Source organism: Equus asinus, chromosome 2 (assembly GCF_041296235.1).
Source record: "Equus asinus isolate D_3611 breed Donkey chromosome 2, EquAss-T2T_v2, whole genome shotgun sequence".
Classification (NCBI taxonomy): Eukaryota; Metazoa; Chordata; class Mammalia; order Perissodactyla; family Equidae; genus Equus; species Equus asinus.
In genome coordinates, this window is record NC_091791.1 from 30,269,224 (window position 1) to 30,291,282 (window position 22,059).

Below are 22,059 nucleotides of genomic sequence, written 5' to 3' on the forward strand. Positions count from 1 at the left end.
GCAGGGACAAGACATTGAAAAGAGGGAGTTAGTGGAATATAGTGGGGAAAACGCTGGATTGGATGGGATGCCAGAAGGCCACTAAAAGGAAGGGTGGCCTGGGGACAGACATTCTCTTCTCTGGGGTCATTTTTTTGTCTTTAAAATGGGGAGGTTGGGCTGATCCCTTTTAGCTCTGACATTCTCTCATTCCAAATGGGGAAGCAGGAAGAGAATCCCAAAGGAAGGATGAATGGAGGAGGACGCCAACGCCTGCTCCAAGTCCTAGCTCCAGTTATTCGTTCTTTCGTCAAACACGCATCAAACATCCAGCATGAGCTGGGCACTGTACTAAGGTGCTGAAGAAAAACTGGACAGACAAGACACGTGTTCCTTGTCCTTAAGAGGCAGTGGGCAGTGTTCAGTCTGAGAGGGCGGGAAGGCATTGTGAAGGATTAAATAGGAGGAGGAGGGGAGGAACGCTCGGTCTGATTTATTTATCGAATTCCTGAAATTTCTGCTGACTGTTTGCTGAACCTGTGCCCAATATCAACCTGGCAATAAATTTTGCCAGTGTTTACATTAGTAACTTTAAGAAAAATATATTTGTTTATATTGCACTTTATGTTTTTCTAAGCATTTTCTCCTAAGTTATTTCCTTTATACCTGTCTCTGTAGGCAATACAAAAGAAGCATGAAACATGATCCTCACCCTCAAGGGGCTTATTTTCTAATTAAGGGTGGAAAGAATGAGACATTAAATAAAACTACTTCGATCAAGAGCTAAATTTTGCCCAGTGAGGCCATTTCATCTACAGGAAGAGAACATAACATGCGATCACTGTGAGCTGTGGGAGCTGGAAAAGACTTCCTAACTGGCAGGCACTGGACTTAGAGACAGGAGGCATTTGACTGGGAAGAGCCGAGAGGCTACTCCAGGAATGAACACGGCAGATGAGGGGTTGGCGGAGAGGGACAGTAAGGAGATTGTGTAGATGGTTAAAAATTAAGGAGGAATTTGGCTGATTAGTCACGGTAATGAGGGGTCCCTAGTCATTTCAAGAGCATATTTGATCCTATACATGGTGAAGAGCCATAGTTTGGTAGAGAAAATGTAGGTACCTTTCATCAAGAGGCATTTGGGGAAAATGAATCTGGAGTCAGTATGAGGATGGGGTTCATCAGAGATACAGCCAAGCCGAGGTGACGAGTTGGGAGGCCATTACAGTAAAGTGTTCAGGCTTTAGAACCAGACAGAGTTAGATCTGAACCCTGGCTTTTTTCACTTAAGAACTGGGTATCCATGAGCAAGGTGTTTATAGTCTCACATTTTGATTTCTTAACCTGTAAAATGGAGATCAGGGCACTTAGTTTTCAGGATGGTTCTAGTATTAAACAGGTTGGGATATGTAGAGCCTGGGGCCTGAAACGTACTGAGTGTTTGGTCAGTTACTTCTCCCATTCCTCCTGCTCTAAGTGAAGAGAGACTCTCAGGGGAATCATTTGTTGACTGATTGGCTCCAACCAAAGGGAAGAGAACAAGGAAGGTGATGCCCTTGCCAGAGGGAGATGTGAGTAGTTTGGGGGAGTGGTGATGAGCTTGAGATGACAATGGTACAGGCACAAGTAGAATTATCCCCTAAGCCTTTGCAAATATGGTAGAGGGAGGCCAAGGCTAAGGCTGTAGGTTCAGGGACCCTTAGGACAAAAGGAATCATTGACACTGTGTGCAATGACAAGCTTTAGGACAGCAAGAGTGTAGAAAAACCACCAGGACTTGGAGGGTTCCACTGTGTGGGGCTGGAGAAGCATGAGGAGTAACTGCTCTTTGAGAAAGACAATGATCAGGATAGCAGAAAGTGTCAAAACTAGGACAAGACTTTGCATAAAAAAGTGATTATGACAAATGTTGAAGAGAGATAATAAAGCACAAACTGAGGAGAAACCATTTGATCTCAAAGAAGGAGTCTCAGATAATTAAGGGAAGTGGCAGGACTCGAACGCCTAAGGAGAGCTGGAGAAGCAGGTCAGGCATCAGGGAGAGAGTTGAACCAGATGATCACAAAGGTAACTTCCAACTGGGCATCAATATTCACCACTTGGGAGGTAAGCTTCATTTAGGCCGAGGGAAAGGAAAATAACTGGTGAAGACAAATATTCAGAAATCTGACCAAAAAAAGGAAGGCAAGACATTTTAGGAAGGGGCACCAGGGTTAAGATAATATGGAGAGATTGCTACATGTTTGAAGGCAAAAGGAAGAAAGGTAGAGAATATTAAATTGTAGGGTGGGGGGAGCTCAGAACTCAAAATAAGAAGCATTACTTCTAGAAGTAGGAAAGAAATTATATCTGGACTTTAAGAGGAAGTGTTACTTTTAGAGAGAATGGATATTTATTCCTTTGAAGACTAAGGAATAAAAATGTACATCGAGGAGAGTGAGAACCAAGAGGGAGAGCCTCCCAGTGGGCCTCAGCCTTCTCAGAAGAGCAGGGGAAGATGGAAGCATTTTAAAAGCCCAGGAATAGGAGACCCCCTGTGGGGAATACACCTGACAGTCCAGGCACAGAAGAAATGGGTGATCCAGAGAACATCCACTGAAGAGTGACCAGGAGGCTGAGGACAGTCAGAGAAACTGAGGCCATTCCACCTGGAGAAATGAAGTCTACATGGGATTCACTGGCTGGCTTCAAATATTTGAAGAACTGACACGCGGAAGGGGTAGACGTCTATGGGAATAGGAGGAACAGCTGATGGAAGATGCAGATTCCACACGAACATAAGGCAGAACTTCCTCACACTCATGGAGTGGGGAGGTGAGTGGTTCTCCTGTGGGTGGTGTCCAGGAGGTACGGGACAGTCTTGCCCAGGATGCTGCAGACAGGATTCAACATCAGAAAAGAGTTGCGCTGTGGTGATTTCTAAGGCCCTTCCCACCAGCACAACTGAAATCTATGGGCATGTAACAAATTTAATTTAAAGAATCTCAAGGCTGGAAGAAACCTTAAAGTTCATCTAATCTAATAATCCATTTGACTCTTGGGTCCCCTCAGTGACAGGCTCGCCAAGTGACTGGGGACTTCACAACGTACCCAAGCTAAGCCTGAATCCACCAGTAGCCACTGGCAGCACTGGGTTTCTGGTTCTTATCCTCTGGATAGAGAACTAATCTGTGGACCTCCCAGAGAACTCACTGTCGAGACAGACCAGGTGAAACTTCCACAAGAACCTTTCTCAGTGAAAGAGGAAATATGCGTGAACTATTGGTTAATCTTGTATATAACTTTGGGCTGCTCTTCACCCTTGTTTATTACTTGAAAACCCAAACTTACAAAGCAAATGCTGGGTTATTATTCATATTTCAAAAGGATCCTTCACTTTACAAAATAATTCACTTCAGGATACTTTTAAGCAAGAAATTCCAGAGGTGAACTTAAAATGTACTCTGTTTTTCTCCCTTCTCATAAGCAAAAACCTCTTTACACACAACTTTCCAAGAACTCACAGGTCACATTAAGTGAATTCCACTGGTGTTATGACATAACAAACACTTTCTCTGCTTAATTGGCCACACACAAGTGGTCAATGATCAGTTTGGATCTGTTCAAAGGGAGGCTTAGCAGAGGACATCGACTCTGATCCAGAATGTCAAGATCTGTACCGGCCACGGTTCCCTTTACCCAGAGAAGGGAGGCAGAAAACATTAGAAATGTTCCCAGTGGCATTGGATGGAAAATCCTATTGGGGTTACTGCTACATTTACTAGCTGTGTGGCCTTGATGGAAGTGACTTAATCTCTCCCAGCCTCAGTTTCTACACGTGTACCAAGGAATATCTAACTCACCTGGTTCTTCTGAGGATTAGAGAGAATGTCTGTAAAGCAACACACACACGCCCTGACACACAATAGGCAGTCCCTTGGCTGCCTCTCCAGGGCTTCCTTTGCTTCTCAGCAAGCCAGTGATTTCTGTGAGATATATACATATATCTCACAATATATAGATAGATAGAGTGATATCTTGTGGGATATTCCAGTAAGTAACAGAAAGGAAGAGGAGCTCCGATTTTAAGAAGGCATAAAGTAATAAGAGCTGTGGGAGATGGATCACCTCCAAACACACGGTCCCTTCCTAATGCCCTGCTACCCCTGGTCGAGTTCCTAGGGGAGAAGGCTGATTGGGCAGGAGGCTTGACTGAAGGAGTGGGCTGCTATAAAGCGTGAGCTTCAGACCCCTATGATATCTCTCGGTCCCCAAGAATCCCTCCAACCGTCCTCATCATGTTTACTATGGTTAAGCGGCAATTTTCATAATCTTACTTAAAAATGAACCAAAACCTCTTTTAACTACATGCTCAGCAGACTGGCTAAAGTGAAAAAGAAATGAAACAAAAATACTAAGTGTTGGGGAGCATGTGGTGCTACTGCTGGTGGGAGTGTAAATTGCTACAGCCAACTTTAGAATACTGCTGGGCAGAATCTACTAAAGCTGGTATTCACACTCTGACACACTGATTGCACTCCTAGGTATATACCAAGTAGAAACATTTATTACAGTCACCAAAAGACATACTAGAACTGTGCTGTCCAATACACGTGGCTCTTTATATTGAAATTAATTATAATTTTAGAAAATTAAAAATCCAATTCCTCAGTTACACCAGCCATGTTTCAAGCGCTCAGTGGCCACTTGGGACTAGTGGCTGACATATTGGACAGCACAGACATAGAACGTTTTCATCAATGCAGACTACTGTTCTAGAATGTTTGCAGCAGCACTATTCACAACGGTCAAAAACTAGAAACTACCCCAAAGCCCATCAACAGCAGAATGGATAAATTAATTGTGGTGTGTGCACACAATGGAATACTCTAAAGTAGTGAGAGTGAACGATCCAGAACCACATGCAGCAATATGGATAAATTTCACAATCGAAAGAAGGCAGGTACATAAGACATACTATATCAGTCCATTGATAATTGTTCCAAACCAGGCAAAACTAATCTATACTGTTAGAAGCCAGGATAGCGGTGACTCGGCAGCTGCGGTAGCGACAGGAAGGGAGCGTGTGGGAGTTTGCGGGGGCTGGTAGTGTTCCGTTTCTTCTGGGAGTTGGTCTCATGGGAGAGTTCAGTTTATGAAGATTCAGCGAGCTGTACACTTGTGTCTTTTCTGTATGTTTCAAACGTCAATAAATTTTCTAAACGACCCTTTAGAAAACTTTGTTATTAATGTCACCTACAGTCTAGGTTAATAAAAAACCGCGTCATTTCAGTAAAGCAAACGTGGTTTTGAGATCAGTGCCCCCCGGCCCAGACGCCTCCCCTGGACTTCCTGCAGAGGCCTTATGGGCTCGGCAAACCCTCCCCGGAGCGTCCTACCTCCGCGTTGCGCGCTGCGCGCTGGGCCTGGCTCCGCGCCCAGGTGGAGATCTTCAGGACTGCTGGCTCTTCAAGTTTGGGTTCTCACCCCGAGGGTTGGCCAGGCTCTCCCGGAGCTGTCGGTGCGCTCGCTGCCAGGCGGGCTCTGACCGCCCCGGGCCTGTCTGGTGGGAGGCGGCGCCCGCCCCGCGGAACCTGCGTTGCCTCGGCGGTTCCGAGGATGCTTCCCCTTCGCGTGGAACTGAACTGTCTGGTCACGGAGAATCGGCTGGCCTTCCGGGGCTCGGGCTCCTCGGGTTGGGAGGAGGTGCCCAGGAAGTCCCTCTGGAGCCCTGAACCAAAAAGCGAAGGAGGAGGAGGAGGCTTCGATTGAGGCCTTGAACCAACCTGCACGCGCCTTTCCGCACGGGGCGCGCCCGCCCACTGGGCCTCACCCGGCCCCACCCTTGCAGAGATGCGCAGCCCTAGGTCACTCTGGTGGCGCCGGGGAACAGAGGAGCTTGGACCCGGGAGACGCCCTGAAGAGAGGGGCTGGGTTTCCCCACCTGACCCTTTCCTCTCTGCAGTGACGGGCTAGGCTAGAGGGGACTCGTGGCTCCGCCTGGAACCTCCTTTCACCTTCTCCTTCAGTCGAATTCTGCAGACCCAGCCGAAGTCCAAGCCTCTGCGAAGCTTTCCGAGCCCTGCGGCCCCGCCGGGCGTCGCCTGCCCCTGGCTTGGCAGTAATAGCTCCGACCCGCCTCCGTGGTGACGCGCGCCCCCGGCGCTGGGGGGTCGGAATCCGCGGGCCTGCCCTGCTCTCCCCGCGGACCTCGGACCTCGAAGTGCCTCAAGCGCAGACGAGTCCCGGCCTTCTGAGTGAACAAAGCGCCTAGCACGGCCTGCCTTCAACACTGATGCAATGCCTAAGGCGTACCAGACACTGCGCTATTTTACGCGGACCATCTCATGTAATTTTCAAAGCCAAGGTAATTGGTACATGAGTGTTTACATATGTAAACATTCAGTGAGTTGTACGCTTAATATTTGAGCTTTTTACTGTAGGTTCAAAGTAAGCATACCCATGTTGTAGAGGAGGAAACGGGTTCAGAGTGCTCGCAACTTACTCCAGGTCTCTACTGCGGGGTGTGGCGGCCGCTGAGAGCAGAATGGAGGCAGCCTGACTCTAGAGTCCAGCCTCTTAACCTTTCACGATTAGGCTCTGCAGAAAAAAAAAAATGCTGGCCTTCTAGAACCTATTCCACCTTCGACGACGGTGGTGCCTACCCGCTTCTTGAGCCTGGTGTGAGAGAGAATCCATTCATTCAGGGAAGCAAGGAGGGTTTGAGCCAGAAGTGACCTCTGAAATCATAGAGTCCATCCTTCTCTCTGCCTTAGAGCTCGGACGCCAGAGCCCAAAGGGGCGACTGACTTCACCTGTTCAAAGTCTCAGGGGTCTTTAGAAGCCCTGCCTGGATTTTATGACTCCTCCTGGCTCACAGGACAATCTAGTGAAGCAGCAGTTTGGGCCTGGGAGGGGGTCTTTTCCCCTGCAGAGGGAGCTCAAGGAACAGGTAGCTGTGTTGGTCAAGGGTCTTCCCCCTCCGATGGCCGAGGTCCTGGAACCCCAGCAACGAGCAGTACGGAAATCCTTCAGCGAAGAGATGGGCGTTATTTATACCCGGAGACTGCAGGCTCTGGGGAAGGGTAGGGAGCAGGGAGGGGTCTGGTCCAGGCTGGCTTTAAGTATTTCAAGACACGCAAACTGCGCGGAAGCCAATCCATAGAACCACCTCCATTTCCTCTATGAGGGTCACCGCCTCTTTTCCAGAACAGCAGGGGATGCAGAGTGAAGGAAGATTAACGCAGGCCAGGAGGAAGCCGGGCAAGGAAGGTGGAGATCTGGCGCTGGGAGCATTGAGAGGCCACCGCCCAGCAGGATGCAGACTAGGTTGGAGAAGGAGTTGCTTACTTAGGAAACCCCTAGCGGAGCGAGGACGTCTGCGCCCAGAGTCTCAGATTCCTAGTGCGCAGGCGCTGAAATCCCACCTTGGAAGTGAGCGCTCTGGGAGAGCGCGGCAGGGTCTTGATCACCTACCATACTCCTCACCTGGTGAATGTATGGGACTTCAAATTGGGTCCCACAGGCAGGTCCCAGAGTTATCGTATACATCCCCACCCCGTCTCAGTCCTCTCTCTCTTCCCTATCCCCCCGTCCTCCCCAACCCCTACTTTGAGTCCTAGTGTTAACGTCATCAAGAAGTTCTCAGCCACCTTTCCCAGGTTTTGAACTATAGCGCAAGGAGCAACGATCCCTTGGGGAAGCCGTGTCCCCAGGCGGCATCGCGGGGTACTGAAGGCGGGACCTCCCTCTGGGATCGGGATGGGTTGCACGTCTTCTACCGGCGATTTCAGGTGTCCTGTCTCCGCCGAGGTGGGCCAAGAGACCGTCTCCGCATCTCCCTTGCAGCCAGCAGCCAAGCCGAAGCTCCACACCACTGGGGCCATCTTCATGGCCCTGAAGCACCCGGGAAGGCGGTGCTGAAGGAGCCTGGCCCCATGATCTCCTACTGTGTTAACTGCCCTAGAGGAAGAAGATGCCAACCTGGCCCCCTACGACCTCACTGGACCTCGCGTGGAGGGAAAGAGACAAATCTTTGCACGACACTATGTTGTGATACTGGAAAGTACCTAAGACTCCGGTAGCACATATGAGGGAGTGAGTACCTCTACTTGGGTGGTTCAGGAAAGAAGTTTGGCCTCAAAGGAGGAACAAGGGTTCACCAGAAAGATGGAGTGGAAGGGCATTCCCGAAGAGGCATGGAATGGAGGCTGCAGCATCAAAGCACCATTTGGCCTGGCTTCTTTTTTGTCATGCAGGTATCAGCTTAAATGTATGTAACCTCTTCAACGTGGCTTTCTCTGACCACCTACTCCACAAGAATGCTCCCTACCAGCATTTGGTTCGATCCCTTTTTTAGAATTTATCTATTTTTTACCTACATTTGTTTTTCTGTCTACCTCCCCGCCACAGACACCCCTGAAAATAAACTCCATAAGCCTGTGGACACTGTTTTTTTCCACCGCCCCTAGCATCCGTAACAGTGCAAATGAGCAAACATTAGTAGATGCTCAGTAAATACTGTTGAATCAATGAATGAATGAGTGGTTCGCGGCTGCCGGCAGTGAGAAACGTGTTTGGAAGCGAGAATTCCCTGCCCAGCCCTTAGCCTAAGCAACTCAAGGGAAGATAATAGCTCCAGAAGAGAGGGCTCGCTAGGAAGGGGGCTTGGGGCGTTGTGGTGGTGGAAGCGGTGATGGGAGGCGGCGTCCCAACTCTTGGGCAGCTTGAGGGAGGAGGGAACTGGCTGCGAGGAGCTGAGGGACCGGCAGTCTGGTGCCCTAACTCACGCTCGGCTCCAGGGTCTTTCTGCCTCCAGAGAGGCGAGGGGAGGGAGGGTCTTGGCCCCCCGGGCGCCGCCCCTCCAGCCTCCCGCTAGGCCCTTTTGGATGCATCCAAGCCTCATCCTGGGCGGTCAGCGGGTTTTGGAGGATTCCGTGGTCTGCCTCCCTCTCTTCCTCCCCTCCTCTGTTTTCTTCCTCCTGCTCCGGGTCTCTGCAGCTCTCCAGCCCCGCGGCCCCGCAGCAGCCTAGCAGCCCCCGCCCCCTCCTGTAAGGGCGAAATTGCTAAACTTGTAGCAATAATGACCCTGCATTCAGGCCGCCGACTCCCGCTGAACGTCTCCGCGCCCCGGCCGGCCCGGCCTAATCAGCGCGCCCCTCCCTGCTGCCCGCCCAGTCCCCGTCCCCCCTTGCCGCCCCCTCCCCCAGCGCACAAAAAGTGGGGAACAAAACCCCCGCGCATTTCTCCGTCCCTCTGTTCAGCAGACTGCTGCACAAAGCCCCCGCTCTGAGAAGCAATGGGGAGCTCGGGGGGGATGTCAATCCCGACGCGCTGGGGTTTTTGTTCGCGCAGGGGACTTCGCCTTCCTACCACACCTTTTGTTCGGGACTCCAATAAAAAGCCATTCTTTCCGCACCTTCCCGGCCCGGAGCCGCCTTTCAGCGAGGCCCGGCCCCACAATGGCGCGGCGCTCTGAGGCCTCCCCATTCACCCGCCTTGGCACGCTCACAATCGGCCGTGTGGCAGCACAGGCCTCGCACAAGCATTCTCCGCAAGTGACAAGGAGCCGCATAAAGCCGCGGCCGCCGGGGAAGAAGGGAGGGAGGCCGAGGGGGAGAACTCGGCCGCGGCGGGGCGCAGCGCAGCGCCCCGGAGCGCGCTGGAAGCCCAGGCGGCGGTCGAAGAAGGAACCGCCTTCGCGCCGCCTACGGCTGCGCCTGGGGACGAGGTTTCCTTTTCCCTGGCGACCCTCGAGGTGGGGCAGAGTCAAAACCTTGATCTAACGCAAGCCCAGACACTACCCAAGCATCTGGGTAAAACTTGGGGGATTATAAAGCCCGGGACCTCAAAAGGCCCTGAGTCTCTGACCTGTCCTCCTCACAGGAGTAAAGAGAAATTAACGAACAAAGCCACGAGGAGATCAGACTTGCAGCCTGGGTCTGGCGCAGGGGAGACCAGGCCTGCGGCCGCCCAGGGAACACTGCTTTCCCTTAGGCACCTTTTCCTACCCTGTCCGCCCTGTTTAAAGGACCCCTCCCCACTCTTTTGGACTAAACAGTCTGCAGCCGGCCAAGGGTTTGGAAATATTGCACCTTGTTTATTGACTCCTGTAGTGTATGGCAGCGGGTGTGTACACGGCGTGAGGATATAGTTATATATATATATATTATATGTGCTGAATACAGAATACGAAACAGAAAGGAAACCGGGTAACACCTCCGGTGGGCCACCGGGTCTCGGATTTGTTCATTCTCCAACTTTTGATCTCTCTCCGCTGGCTTTTCTAGAAGAGTTCTACTCCCTCTGACAATCCTGAGATCCAGGCCGAGGTATCCGCCGCGGAGGGCAGGCGGTTGGGAAAAGGAAAATCGCCTGTGGAGTGGCGCTCCGGGCCCGCAAAGCAGGCAGAGGGTCGGTAGGGCCTGGGGATTTCTCAAGCCACGACGCCCATTTTTCTCTCCTTCATGCTTTTTTTCGTCTTTGGGTTCTTCGTCAATGCTTCGCGGAGACTGCGGGACCGCCGCAGAGGGAGAGAAGCCCTTCTCGCTCTGGGAGTACCGAGCGGCAGCCAGAGTCCTCCCCTCTCGCACTCCCTTCGAGGCCAGGGTCGGGGCCATCGTCCTCCCCGGCACCCAGCCGGCATTTCTGCCTCAGAGACAGTCTCGGAGACCGGTCCCGGGCATCCTCCTCGCCCCTGAGCCCCCTTCCCCAGGCCTCGTGGGAGCTGCGCTCCGGGGCCCTGGAGAGCGAGACGTGTATATATTTTTTTTAACGAGGGGACCAGGCCCTTGGATCCAACCTTTCTCGCGCTTCAGTCCCGCGGCGCCAGGATGCGGCGGGGTGGCCGCCGCGTGACTCGCCCGGTTCCTACCAGGCCCGGATGCCCTGCAAGGTGCCTTGCGCGCACGCGGCCCCAGCCGCGGCCCCTTGGTGCAACGGCTGCGCGCCGCCACCGCTGCCGAAGCCGCCCAGGTTGCTCATGTTCACAAAGGGGCTGCCTCCGGCCGCGCCGCAGGCGGGCTGCAGGGCCGAGGCCGCCGCGGAGGCGCCGCCACCCCCGCCGCCCCCGCCGCCGCCGCCGCCTGCCGGGTACGCACAGCCGTAGCTGCCGCTATAGGCCGCGGCGGCGGCGGCGGCAGCGGCGGCGGCGGCGGCGGCGGCGGCAGCCGAGTTCCCATAGCCGTAGGCGGGGAAGCTGTTGTAGGAGTAGGCGCCCGCGCCCACGCTGTAGGGCGCGCCGTAGGGCTGCGCGCCGGGCGTGACGCACGGCTTGCCGTCCCGCACCAGCACCGGCACCGCCACGCGGCGCGGGGGTGGCGGGGGCGCGTGCGCGCCCAGCTCCAGAGACTTGTCCTGCCGTTGTCTCTTGCACTTGTACCTGCGATTCTGGAACCAGATCTTCACCTGTGTGGACGTGAGCTTCAGGCTGCTGGCGAGGTGCTCGCGCTCGGGCGCCGACAGGTACCGCTGCTGCTTGAACCTGCGCTCCAGCTCGAAGACCTGGGCTTGTGAGAAGAGGACCCGGGGCTTCCGGCGGCTGCGTGGCTTCGGCCTCTCGCTCTCCTCCGCCGTCTTACAGTCTCCGGGCGCCTCCAGAGGCTTCTTCAGCTGGCAGGTTTCTGCGGAAGAAGCAAAACAACAGCGTCCCTTAGCTGTTCCCGATCTCACCGCGGCTCCGGTCCCGGAACACTGTGGCCCCTTTTGGGGGCAGCGCGGAGCGTGCGGTAGTAAATGCCTGGACTTTTTGGAAAGTTTGTGGCTCCTGGCGCCGTGGGTCCCTGCGGCAGCCCAAGAACCCTCAGAGACCGTCTGGCCGGTGGAGGCACGTCCCATGGGGAGGGGTAGTTAGTGCACGTTTATTTGGAACTTTGCATCTGCGAGAGGAGAGAAGAGATTACCCTGCGGCTCTGCGCACTAATGACTATTTTTCAGGATGAAAGTTTGCAACTACATAATAACGACAGTATTTGCAAACTCGTTTGCCTTCCACTCGGTCGCGGGGAGCTAAAGATGTGAGGCGTGTTGGTATCTGGGGGCCGGTGCGCACGAGTTGCGCGAAAATCTTTCTGTTCGGAAATATCTGATTGTACGCTCGTGCATTGCCCAGGGACCATTTCTTTTTGCTTTTAAAAGACCATATGCCCACTGCTAAATGTCTGCGTGACGATGTCTGTGTTACCTTAGAAAAAGAAATTTGATTGACTCGTTCAGACAGTGTCGTGTCGATTTTAGGCCCAGGGGAGCTGTCAGAGCACAGGCCTCGGCTTTCGCCACATCCAACCTCCTCTTGGGGAAAGACGTTCTTTGACTCTTTCCCCTCAGAAACAAACCCTTCCTTGGAGGCTTTATTCAGTTGTCTGATTTTCCTGCCCAATTCAGCTCCCGTCCGATGTGAGCGGCCGGGATCTCAAACTAAGTTCCGCGCGTTTTTCATTCGGCCGGCAGCCCCACAGCCTGGGACACAAAGCAAAACATTACGAATTTTCAAAAAAGGCCGGCGCCTCAGGGGTGTGAGCGCTGCGCTCGCGCGGAATGGAGCGTTGCCACGGACTCTCCCCTCCCGCGCTGCGGGTGCGGTGGATGCCAGGACGCTGAGCTCCAAGCGGAGAAGTGAGGAAACCATCCAGCTGGTGTCTACCAAAGTTCCTGCGTCCTGCGGACGCTGGGGACACAACCTGCTTGGACGGACTTTTCGGAGAAGAGGAAGCGGCTGCCCTGGCCTCGGAGAACTCGGAGAACTCGTCTCACGCCAGAGGGAAAGTGGAAACGGTTGAGGCTCTTGCCCCTCTCGCTCTTGGGAAGAGCAAAAATACTGAGTTGTCAGGACTCAGCAGCTGAGCCCGAGTTGCTTATCAGCATCAGGGCAGCAATGACTACCTTCCCCTCCCTCAGGGGCTGCATCGCCTCCCCCCTCTGGGGGGAGTAGTTGTCGGGGTCACCCCGTCCTTCCCGCTCCGCCCCGGCTCCCTCCCTCCCAGGCACCTGCGCTTTGCGGAGCCGTCGTTGACCAGGACGAGGCATGACCCCAGCCGAAGGTTAAAGGCAGGGCAGCCGTGCTGGCAAGGTTTGTGGGCTGTTTGCGGGCGCTCCCCTCCAGATGTGTGGGTGCGTTTCCTTTCCCCCTCTACTCACTTTGGCTCCGGTCCCTCACGACCTCGGGCTCCTCTTCGGGTTCCTTAGGCCCGCTGCACGAGTCTCGCAGAACCGTGTGGACATAGCTCTGGGGACAGAGCCCCGAATCCCCGTGGCCATCGGCTGTGGCTAGTGAGTTCAAATAGGACAGTTTCTCGCTCTCTTCTTCCTCGTCCTCCTCCCCTCCGTCCGAAAATTGCGTCCCTTCGGCGGCGGCCAGCATGCAGGGCGCCGAGTGGAAGTGGTGCTCCAAGTCCGCCTGCAAGTGCGCGCCGTGGAAGTGCTGTTGCTGCTGCTGCTGCTCCAGATTCAAAATGTCTTTGACTGAGAAAGGGGTGGAGGTGACCGGGCTTGGTAACATCATCAGGGCCACTTAATTGTCCAGTCCAAATACTCAATAAATCCCGGCGGGGGCGGGGAGGCAGCGCGGCGGCTCCAGCTCTCCTTCTGGACTCCGCCGCTGCTGCCGAGTCGGCCTTTTGACAGACGCGGTCCCGCTCCAGTCTAAATCGCCTCCATTGGCCCGGACCTGGGGGTCTGGGTTTTGTTACAGCCACTGCAGGGACTGGGGCCTGGGCTGAGACGCCTGTGTCCGGGGGTCTTGCGTCACGTTGGGGGCGGTGCCCTGGCCTCGGCCTCCCTCCCCATTGGTTCCGGTTCATGTGGACCACGCCCCCCGCGTCCGCCGAGTTGGGTGCTGCGGCTCTACCAGAAATAGACAAGGACTAGTATAGAGTCGCGAAGTCCAAGTTGCTGCGGGCGAGACTGCACTGCCTCGGGTGCCCGAACGACCGATTCCAGCCCCTCCTGGCCGCACCTTCCCGGTTAGGGCTAGTGTGGGAGGCTTCTTGTCCACCAACCAAGTGCTGGGAAGGATGACCCAGCAGCGTGATTTTTCCAGCTGCCGCGGGGGCAGGAAAACTTCCTGGCCTGTAAACACCGGGCGCTGGATCCCGAAGGAGACGGAATGTTTTATATACGTACGGATGGGCGACGTGTCCGTTCCCGCCTTGTTGACTTTGCTCAAGCTGTTCCCTCCACTTGGAACGTCTTCCCTGCCCTTGTCTCCATGAGTCGAAAGCTGTTCTCTAAGGCTCTGCTCAGATACCACCTTGTCAAGGAAGCGCTTCCTGATCGCCTAGCCGGAAATCATCCCTTCCGCCTTTGAACTTGCACCACGTGTTAGTAAAGGACAGTCGGCTCACTTGTCACTTTCCACCTAGTACTATAGCTGTATTGCCTACCTGGTCTCCCCGGGTAGACTATAAGCCCCAGTGAGCAAAGTCCCGGTTGCATTTGCCCTTGTAACCCTTGCAGCGGCCGCAGTAAGCAGGTATGTGAGAGACAGGACGAGGGAGTTATTATTGAACTTTGTTGTCTGACAGCTCTTGGTTCGAATCTTGGCCTGGTCAGTGTGTGGCCTTGGGCGTTTCTAAGCCTCAGTTTCTTGGTATACAAAAAAGGAGACAGTAATACCTTTTTCAGGGTTGTTGCCAGGGATAAATGAGGTAAAACAAGCCAGGAGCTTAGTTCAGGGCCCTGCTCATGTTAAGTGCTCAATACATGTCAACTACCGCTATTCTGAATCAGAGGCCAAGCAGTGTTTGTGGACTGCATTGGTGAGGATGTGGCTGGAGTGCCGCACACGCTGGATGGCTTCATAAGGTCTTGAGAGCAGGATCTGTCCTCACATGGCAGGTGGCCCCACCGTGGAGGCCGTCTTTTCCGCCTATGGAAATTGGGTGTCTGGGTCTAGGCCCGAACCCCCTGAGGCGTCTTTCTCATTTCTCCAACCCACATGCCTTCTGGCGCCCTCGTGCGGCTCTGGTTGTTTTCTGGGCGAATCTACAGGGTCCCCTGAGATTCTGGACACCCGCGCCAGTAGGGATAATGTTCCCGCACAATAGACATTCGCCTGCCACCACGCCTAGCCCAATGAGGAGCCGCGGGCGCTGCTGTGAGGCCCACAGAAAGACCCGAGGCGGCACTGGCCTTGAAAAAGTGGGGACCAGTTCCGGCCCCCATCGTGGTGCCCCTCATCCAGCCCTACCCACCCTCAAGCGTTTTTTGGCGGACATGATGGTGGAGCTAGGGGGAACCGGCCTCAGCTGGAAGGGGCGGGTGGAAGGCGCGGGGACTCTGGACAACGCCCCCGGGGGGCGGCAGATTCGGGATGGGAGTGGGGGCGAGAATGGAGAGCTGCCGTGCGGGGCCCCGCAACGGCGGGAGGAGTGGGTGCCCAAGGCCGAGGAGAGAAAGAACAGCCGGTCGGGAGGGGGGAGAGGCGGAGCTGTTCAGGAGCGAGCGGAAATGGTGCGGGGAGTCAGCCTCTGGGGCCGCCCGGGGAGCTGGGATGCGGCGCGGGCCACGTGCGCCCGGGAGTACTTAGCGTGGCAGGCGGCCCGCGGGCGGTGGTGGAGACCCTCTGTGGGCAGGGCCTTGTGCTGGGACGACCATCCCTCAGTCGCAGGGGCGCCCGGTGGCTTTCAGCTTTGAATTCAGAGACTATTGACGCCCCAGGCGGGGCCGGCGTCTCCAGACCAGGCCACGGGGCTGCAGAGAGAAGAACACGCCTGCTTTTGCCGCGGATCGCGAGCGCTCGGGCGCAAAGACCCAGAGTGAGGTGGGGGTGAGTGCGCGGCACTGCGGGGTGGGAGTCCTTGAGTGTGTGCGTCGTGATGGCAGGCGAACATAAAAGAAGGAAGCTGCCTCCAGTCCCATTCCTCCACCCCCATCCCCAAGGATAGACCGTCGCGGGGAATGTTTCTGCTCCCCTTCCTTCGGTCCCCAATGCTTTTCGCTTCTTTGGGTGATATTCTTGAGTGATTTCAAGATGCAAAAAAAAGACAAGACAATGACAAAAGCTATTGAAAGTCTCTCTCCCCCGTTTGCAACCGAAGCCTGCATCTCCTTGCTACGTTCTCTTGCTTCTCCGCAGCGCTTTGCTCCCAGACCTTCCCTAAACCCATCCCAAGAAGCCCCAGCTTAGAACCCGTGGCCCCGGGGTGCTGGGAACACCAAGACACGCCCACACACCCGCTCCCTGCCGCCGGGAGTCCATCTAGTTGCCTCCTCCCTGAGCACGCAGAATGCTGTCTCCTCCCCACCCGCAGGCCCACGCAGTCCGATCTCCTCCAAACCCGCCGCCAGCACTACCCTGCCAGCTACCCCGCTTGGGCTAGGCCTGAGTGGTTCTGTCCTGCAGCCGCTGACCCGGTTGCTCCTCGGCAGGCCGTCCGGGGACGCAGTTGTGGCCCGCCAGGCTGGAGGCCCGTGAGGATCCGGAGCGTGGGGAGCCCAGGCCAAGGGGCCTAGTGGGCGGTTTCTCTGCCCCATCCCCCTTTTCTCTTCCCATCCCCAGCCATGCTCAGGGCTGATCTAGCGGCGAGAAGCTGTTCTTAGTCTTACGCCCTGAGCAGGCGCTCGGGTCGTAGTTTCTGGCTGCCCTCTCCTAGTAGTTCAAGGCTCGCGTCGGTGGGTCTGCTTCTCCCGAAGCGGAGCTTGCCAGCAGGGATCCCTCCCAGGCTAATCCCATCTAGATGGCCTGCCTTTCCCGAGCCCACAGCCGCAGCCCGGACGACCCGTGAGCGTGTGCGCCGCCAGCTGCGCGCCGCTGTCCCGGAGGAAAACGCCAGAGCCGTAGTTACAGGGCAGCAGCGGTCGGTTCTCGGGAGTCACTTATCAGAATGTGGAATCCAGTTCCATCGCGTATCCGGTTACGGGCCTGTTCTGGGGCATTTGCATTGTCTTGTTTGAAATGAGGATCTTTGAAATTCTGGAGCTGTGCTCGACTAATAATAGGTTTTCGTTTCGTGGACGGTGTAGCCAATTCCTGCCAGATAAAGTAAATATCGTTGCATCCATGGAAGAGTTGGATTTAATATTGAGTGTATCTGCCTCTATACGCTTTTATCACATTCTACGTTTATGCAAGTTCCCCTTCTCCCATATATGATTAAAGATTAAAGAATCGTAAAATGGTGGCAGATTCTATGAGGGTGAAGTGCTATGTAGGCTATATAGATGCATAAGCGATAAATAAACGTATGCTTTTGTGTTTTTTTGGGAGAAAAGCCATGTGCTAATCATTACAATAAATATATTATCAAATAAAAATGTGATGATTCTTTGAAAACTGTAAAATGTTCCCATAAGTTATTCTCTACACAAAAATTGCTTAATTAATATACATATAAATATAGGCAGATAATCGATCATTTTAGTTATATATGCCACTGCTAATGTTATTACCTTCCAACTATTAAATAGCCATTTAATTATGTAACCATATGTAATTATGTAACCATTTAATTATGCCACAAAAAAAGTTGAAAGTAATCGTGGCTTTCTAATCTAAATGGAGCATCACAGTCAGAACTGACTTTCTATTAAAGCATGGAAAATCATCCTGTGATGAACTCAGCTAGCCAGAACTATATGATAACATTTCAGGTGAATTTTTTTCATTGAACTTTTTCATTTTTTACTCCTCTCCTAGAAATTTCATTTTCAATGACATCTTACAAAGAGGGAAGAAAGAAAAGTTTCCTCTTTAGCGGCAGCACTAAATAGTTTTTATTTTGTTTCTGTTGTTGTTGGTGGTGTGTATGTGTGTATGTTTTGGTTTGGTCTTTAGTTGAGGGATGTTAGAGAGCTATCCAAAATTTTTGAGCAAGCGAGAGACAATAGTGTTTTGTGAGAAGAGTGAATACATTTTCTACTTTTAAAGCAATGTCAACTAGGTAGGTCAGTCCCAGAAAGCATTAAACTGATTTGGTTTCTTGAGAGGATTTGTTTCCTCATTTTGGTAATTTGTAAAAAGATTTTAACATGGTGTTTTGAGCAATTTAGCTTGTTTTGCATATGTTTGTATAAATGCCAGATTTCCTCAGGTTGTATTTGGAATTGAGTTTTCGAAATAACCCACTGCTTCCCTTCCCTGGGAGAAAACCAGTCCAAGTTCAATAATCCCTGTAGTTCTTTGTAAATTACAGGCCCTTACTGAAGACGTGAGTTTCGATTGCTCAGGGAGAGGACCTTCCACATCTACCAAAAAATTTTAAGATAACAATGTAAATATAGCTTTCATCACCAAAATCAGTTCTATTCTGCCGTTGGAACACACAAGTCAGAAAGGCTAACTTTGTCCAGTGAAAATCAATTCAATATTTTTTCAAACAAAAACGCCTAAGTAAAGGACGCCTATATGCACACATTTATTAGTACTATTTGCGTGTGCTATTTGGGAGTGCAGCGAGCAGTTTTAACTTGGGGATTAAACTGGAATTCTGGATGCATTCCTTAACTTTTTTTTTTTTTTTTAGCGTGAGTTTAACTTCCTGTAGAGAAATTTCAATGTCTATAGACCTTTTAAAATATAATCTGACTTCAGAAGAGCAGCTGCAGTCTTTGGTGAATTAATTCACTTAAACCAGAAAGCCTGCCTGCTCCGTGCCGGTCTCTGAGCAGTAAGGGTGGGGGTGGGGGAATGTGGTTATCCCGTCCCAGGAAGCAGAGATTCTTGGTGAGTCTTCCTAGTGCGATCTTCTTCTCAACCCTGTCTGCTCTCAACCGCAAGTCCTGGCAGCTCGGCCTCCTCGGACGTAGAAACCTTTCCCCAAATCTCCCTGGGAGCGAATGACTTCAAACCGTTTGAGAACGAAAACACCTTTCTCATTTGGAAACAAACGTTTGCCGCAGTCTTATCGTTTAAGTAACGCCTTATCCCTCCGTCGCTGCGTCCCAGCCTGGAAGTCCTGGTCTGTGGTGGGCACCAGAGAGCGATTCCCAAGGTGCGGCGGGACCTTTGCTCCGTCACTGCGCGACCGGGTCTGCGGGCCTAGCCGTCCACTTGCCTTTGGTTCCCTGAAGCTCCGGGGGCACCCAACAATTACTACTGCCCTGGCGACAGTCCCAGCTTGCCTGACCCTGAGAAGATGTTGCGGGGTGGGGGTAAGTGGTTGCTGGCCTTGCTTGAATCAGCTGGGGGCCGATCTGGAAAGGATCGAGACCCCAGGCCGCCGCGGCGCACCAGGGCGCACAGCCACGGGGACAGAAGGCGTGACGCGCCGGAGGAGCCAGGGCCAGGCCCGCAACCCGGGGCCTCTGGACTTCGCTGGTGTGTCTGGTCGAGGGTTTGGCGGCCTCGCGGGTGCGGGGACTGTGAGGTTGGGAGGCCTCACTGTGCCCTGCCGGCCGTGGGCGCCGCGTCTCCAAGCCCGCGCACTGTGTCCGCGCTGGTTGGGGCCGGGAGTGCGGAGTTTTTTCCCCCGGCGCGACTCTCTCCAGCTGCTGGCCAAGAGCCTGGGGCCCTAGCGACGAGCCCCAGGGAAACCTGGGCTGGGCTTCTGTCCTTGAACCTGCCTGTAGGTTCTCGAACTCCGCTCGACCTCTCGGCACTCCCACCAACCAGAGAGCAGGATCTTGTTACCTCTCGGGGGGTTTGCCGCACCCAGAGACCCTGCAGAGCCTCCAGTCCGGGACCCCAGAACTTCCGTGGCCCTCTTCCTCTGCACCCCCCAGCCAGCCTCTTTCCCCTTTCGGCCCCTTCCTCTTTCACTGGGCCCATCTCTTACTCTCCCACCCGGTCCCTTCCTCACTCTCCCTTTTTCCTCAGTACCCTTCCCCCACCTCCTTTCTCCCTCACCTCCTCCCGGTCTCTCTGGCCTCCTTTCTCCCTCCTTCTCCACTCTTCCCCACCTGTTTCACTCTTCCTTATTTTTTCACTCCCTTTTCCCTTCCCCCTCATCTTATTTCACTCTCCTTTCCCCCTCCTTTCTCACTCCTCCGCTCTGATGCTCTCCTGCTTTTTGTCACTGGACCCTGAGCGGACCGGCTCCTGATTCCTCGACCCTACTCCCCATTCCACCCCTGTGCTTACTCTGTCCCGGGAGCTGCCCATAAAATGCCCATGCACCCTTGGGCGTGTGATAGGGATGCTCCTCTGCATCCTGCTCCAGCCTGTAGGACCTCTCCCACCTTCCAGCCCCCCAGTTCCCAGCAGCCTGGGCTGTGGGCCCTGACCCGTCTGTGGGGCTCCAGATGGCAGGCTTGGCCACCCTCCCCGTGGAAATCCCCGCTCCAGGCAGATCCTGCAGAGCCTCCGTTTCCTTCTATTGTGGCAGTCCAGAGAGAGTCACAGCGGAGCTGAAGGTGACTGTAAGACCTGGGCCCCCAGGCATCCCTTGAGAGCAGATGGGGGCTCCTAGACCAGGGCTAACCCCATCCTGGGCCAGGGCCAGGCGAGATCAGACTGGACTGACCTTCCCTTTTCTTTATTTCCTGCCAGCTCCACTTTAGATTAGGGGGCTGTTCAGTCTTAAGATCACCCCAGCTGGCAAGTGTTTCCAAGACTGCTTTACAATGCAGGGGCCAAAGCCAGGGGAGAAGACTGGGGTCTTGGCTCCCACACCAGCCCAGAGGGAGCAAGGACTGAGCACTCTGTAGTTGTTCCCGGCCCACCAATAATCGCCTTCCTCTTCCTAGTGGCTGGGTATGGGGCCAGTGGAGCCACTGAGTCACTGGCCTCCAGAGAGGAGACAGGGCTCGAGACCTTCTCCCCTGTCAGTCAGGCCCCCTCGCTGCCGCTGCCGGGGAGGCCGCTGGCCGCCCTCTATCCTTTTACCTCCCGTCTGCGACCATGTTTCTGATGTTGATGGCAGTTGCATCACTCTGATAAATATGGGTTTCCAACAGATGGATGTGGACCTGACATATGTTTCTTATGACTGATCTTTCTCCTTGAATGAAAAGGAAGGTGCTTTCCTGTGTGGACACATCAGCATGTGTGTAAATGGATAGGCACGGGGAAGAAGGCACTCAGGACCCCCCATAAATGTAGACTCCACATTAGGGCTCTGCTCTTTCAGAGTGTGGTTATAACGGGAGGGCTGACCCAACACTCATTCCGAATCCCCCTCCCTCCTTTTTCTCCCATAATAATGTGAATTACTGGTAGTGACATGAGATTTGGAGAGAAATGTTTATATGAACCAAGATGAAAACTTACTTCCATGACTATTAGATGCTCTATTTCCATACAAGCAATTTATGGGATCATTACAATTAGTCTTGTGCAAAGTGGTCCCATAAGGACCTGTCTAAGCTGCAGTCAGAGAAGACGGAATAGATTTTATTACCAGAGTTGTAATGACTGTGTGTGTTCTTGAAAGTAATAAAACCACATTGAAATTATTCTGCAATTTAGACTTTTAAAAACTTCACATCCCCCTACCATTAGTATAGTAGAGAGGGTGGCCTGTGTGTATGTATGTTTACGTATTGTGCCCCCTACTCTGAGCAAACATGGATGTGGGCCCATATGAATGATTTACGCCTCCCACAACCGGTAAGCCAGTGTGTATGTGAATGGATGCGGACGAGCCTCCTGAGCATGCAGGTGTGAGCGTTGGCACCTGTGACACCCTCCTCTGCAGGGAGAGCCCACGGAGTGAGGAGGCTGGGTGTGGGGTGGGGCCTGGGGAAGACGTGGCTTTCTCTAAATCACAGTCACACCTCATCGTGTCTTGGGCCAAAGCATCCACTCGGGAGGGAGTCCGCCAGGGGGGTTTGGAGCCTGGTCCTGCTGCTTTTGTGGTCTCATAACCTTGAGCCAGTCCTTCAACCTCGCTGAGCAGCAGTTCTCTCACCTCTCAAAGGAGATGATGAAGGTGCGGACTTCACAGGCCTGCAGTAAGGATTAAAGAAATGATGGCAGGAAAGCGCTCGCAGAGAAGCCCGCAGGAAATGTTCTTGCGATGGTGACTGAGGGTGGCCGCCCAAGGAGGGGTCTCTGAACCTCTCCTCCTCTGAGCAGAGCTCAGGGGGCACGATTCCCAGGCGCTCCTTTTCCTCACTGGGGGAAAAAGCATTATTTACCTATCAAATTTTGCACTTTTTTCTTTTCTAACTGGTCCCCAAACAGGGAGACTAGGTCTCTTAACCATTTGAGTTTTAGGATATACTCTT

General features: G+C 53.6%; 1 protein-coding gene and 1 long non-coding RNA gene across 5 annotated transcripts in view; one reads left to right on the forward strand and one right to left on the reverse strand.

Annotated features, from left to right (window-relative positions):
- Window positions 1-10,036: 10,036 nt before the first annotated feature.
- NKX2-3 (NK2 homeobox 3) lies at window positions 10,037-13,694 on the reverse strand. The gene is made up of 2 exons (XM_044765805.2): window positions 13,093-13,694; window positions 10,037-11,579 (listed from the first exon to the last, which is right to left on the reverse strand). Exons 1-2 carry the CDS (start codon window positions 13,454-13,456, stop codon window positions 10,828-10,830), a joined length of 1,116 nt encoding a protein of 371 aa, XP_044621740.2. The 5' UTR covers window positions 13,457-13,694; the 3' UTR covers window positions 10,037-10,827.
- Window positions 13,695-15,189: 1,495 nt separating this feature from the next.
- Window positions 15,190-22,059, forward strand: part of LOC123283344 (uncharacterized) — a 68,430-nt gene continuing 61,560 nt past the window's right edge. For 3 of the 4 annotated variants that reach the window (XR_011494511.1, XR_011494512.1, XR_011494517.1), the window contains exon 1: window positions 15,191-15,721. This is a non-coding gene — a long non-coding RNA (uncharacterized lncRNA). Of the gene's footprint in view, window positions 15,722-22,059 lie in introns of all 4 variants that reach the window. The other variant, XR_011494514.1, reaches the window with a different exon arrangement.

Bases quoted from the DNA above. Each gene is read 5' to 3' on its own strand.
- NKX2-3 (XM_044765805.2), bottom strand. From the start codon at position 13,456: ATGATGTTACCAAGCCCGGTCACCTCCACCCCTTTCTCAGTCAAAGAC. The intron at 11,580-13,092 runs GTGAGTAGAGGG...CTTCTTCCGCAG, and splicing joins CGTGAGGGACCGGAGCCAAA to AAACCTGCCAGCTGAAGAAG.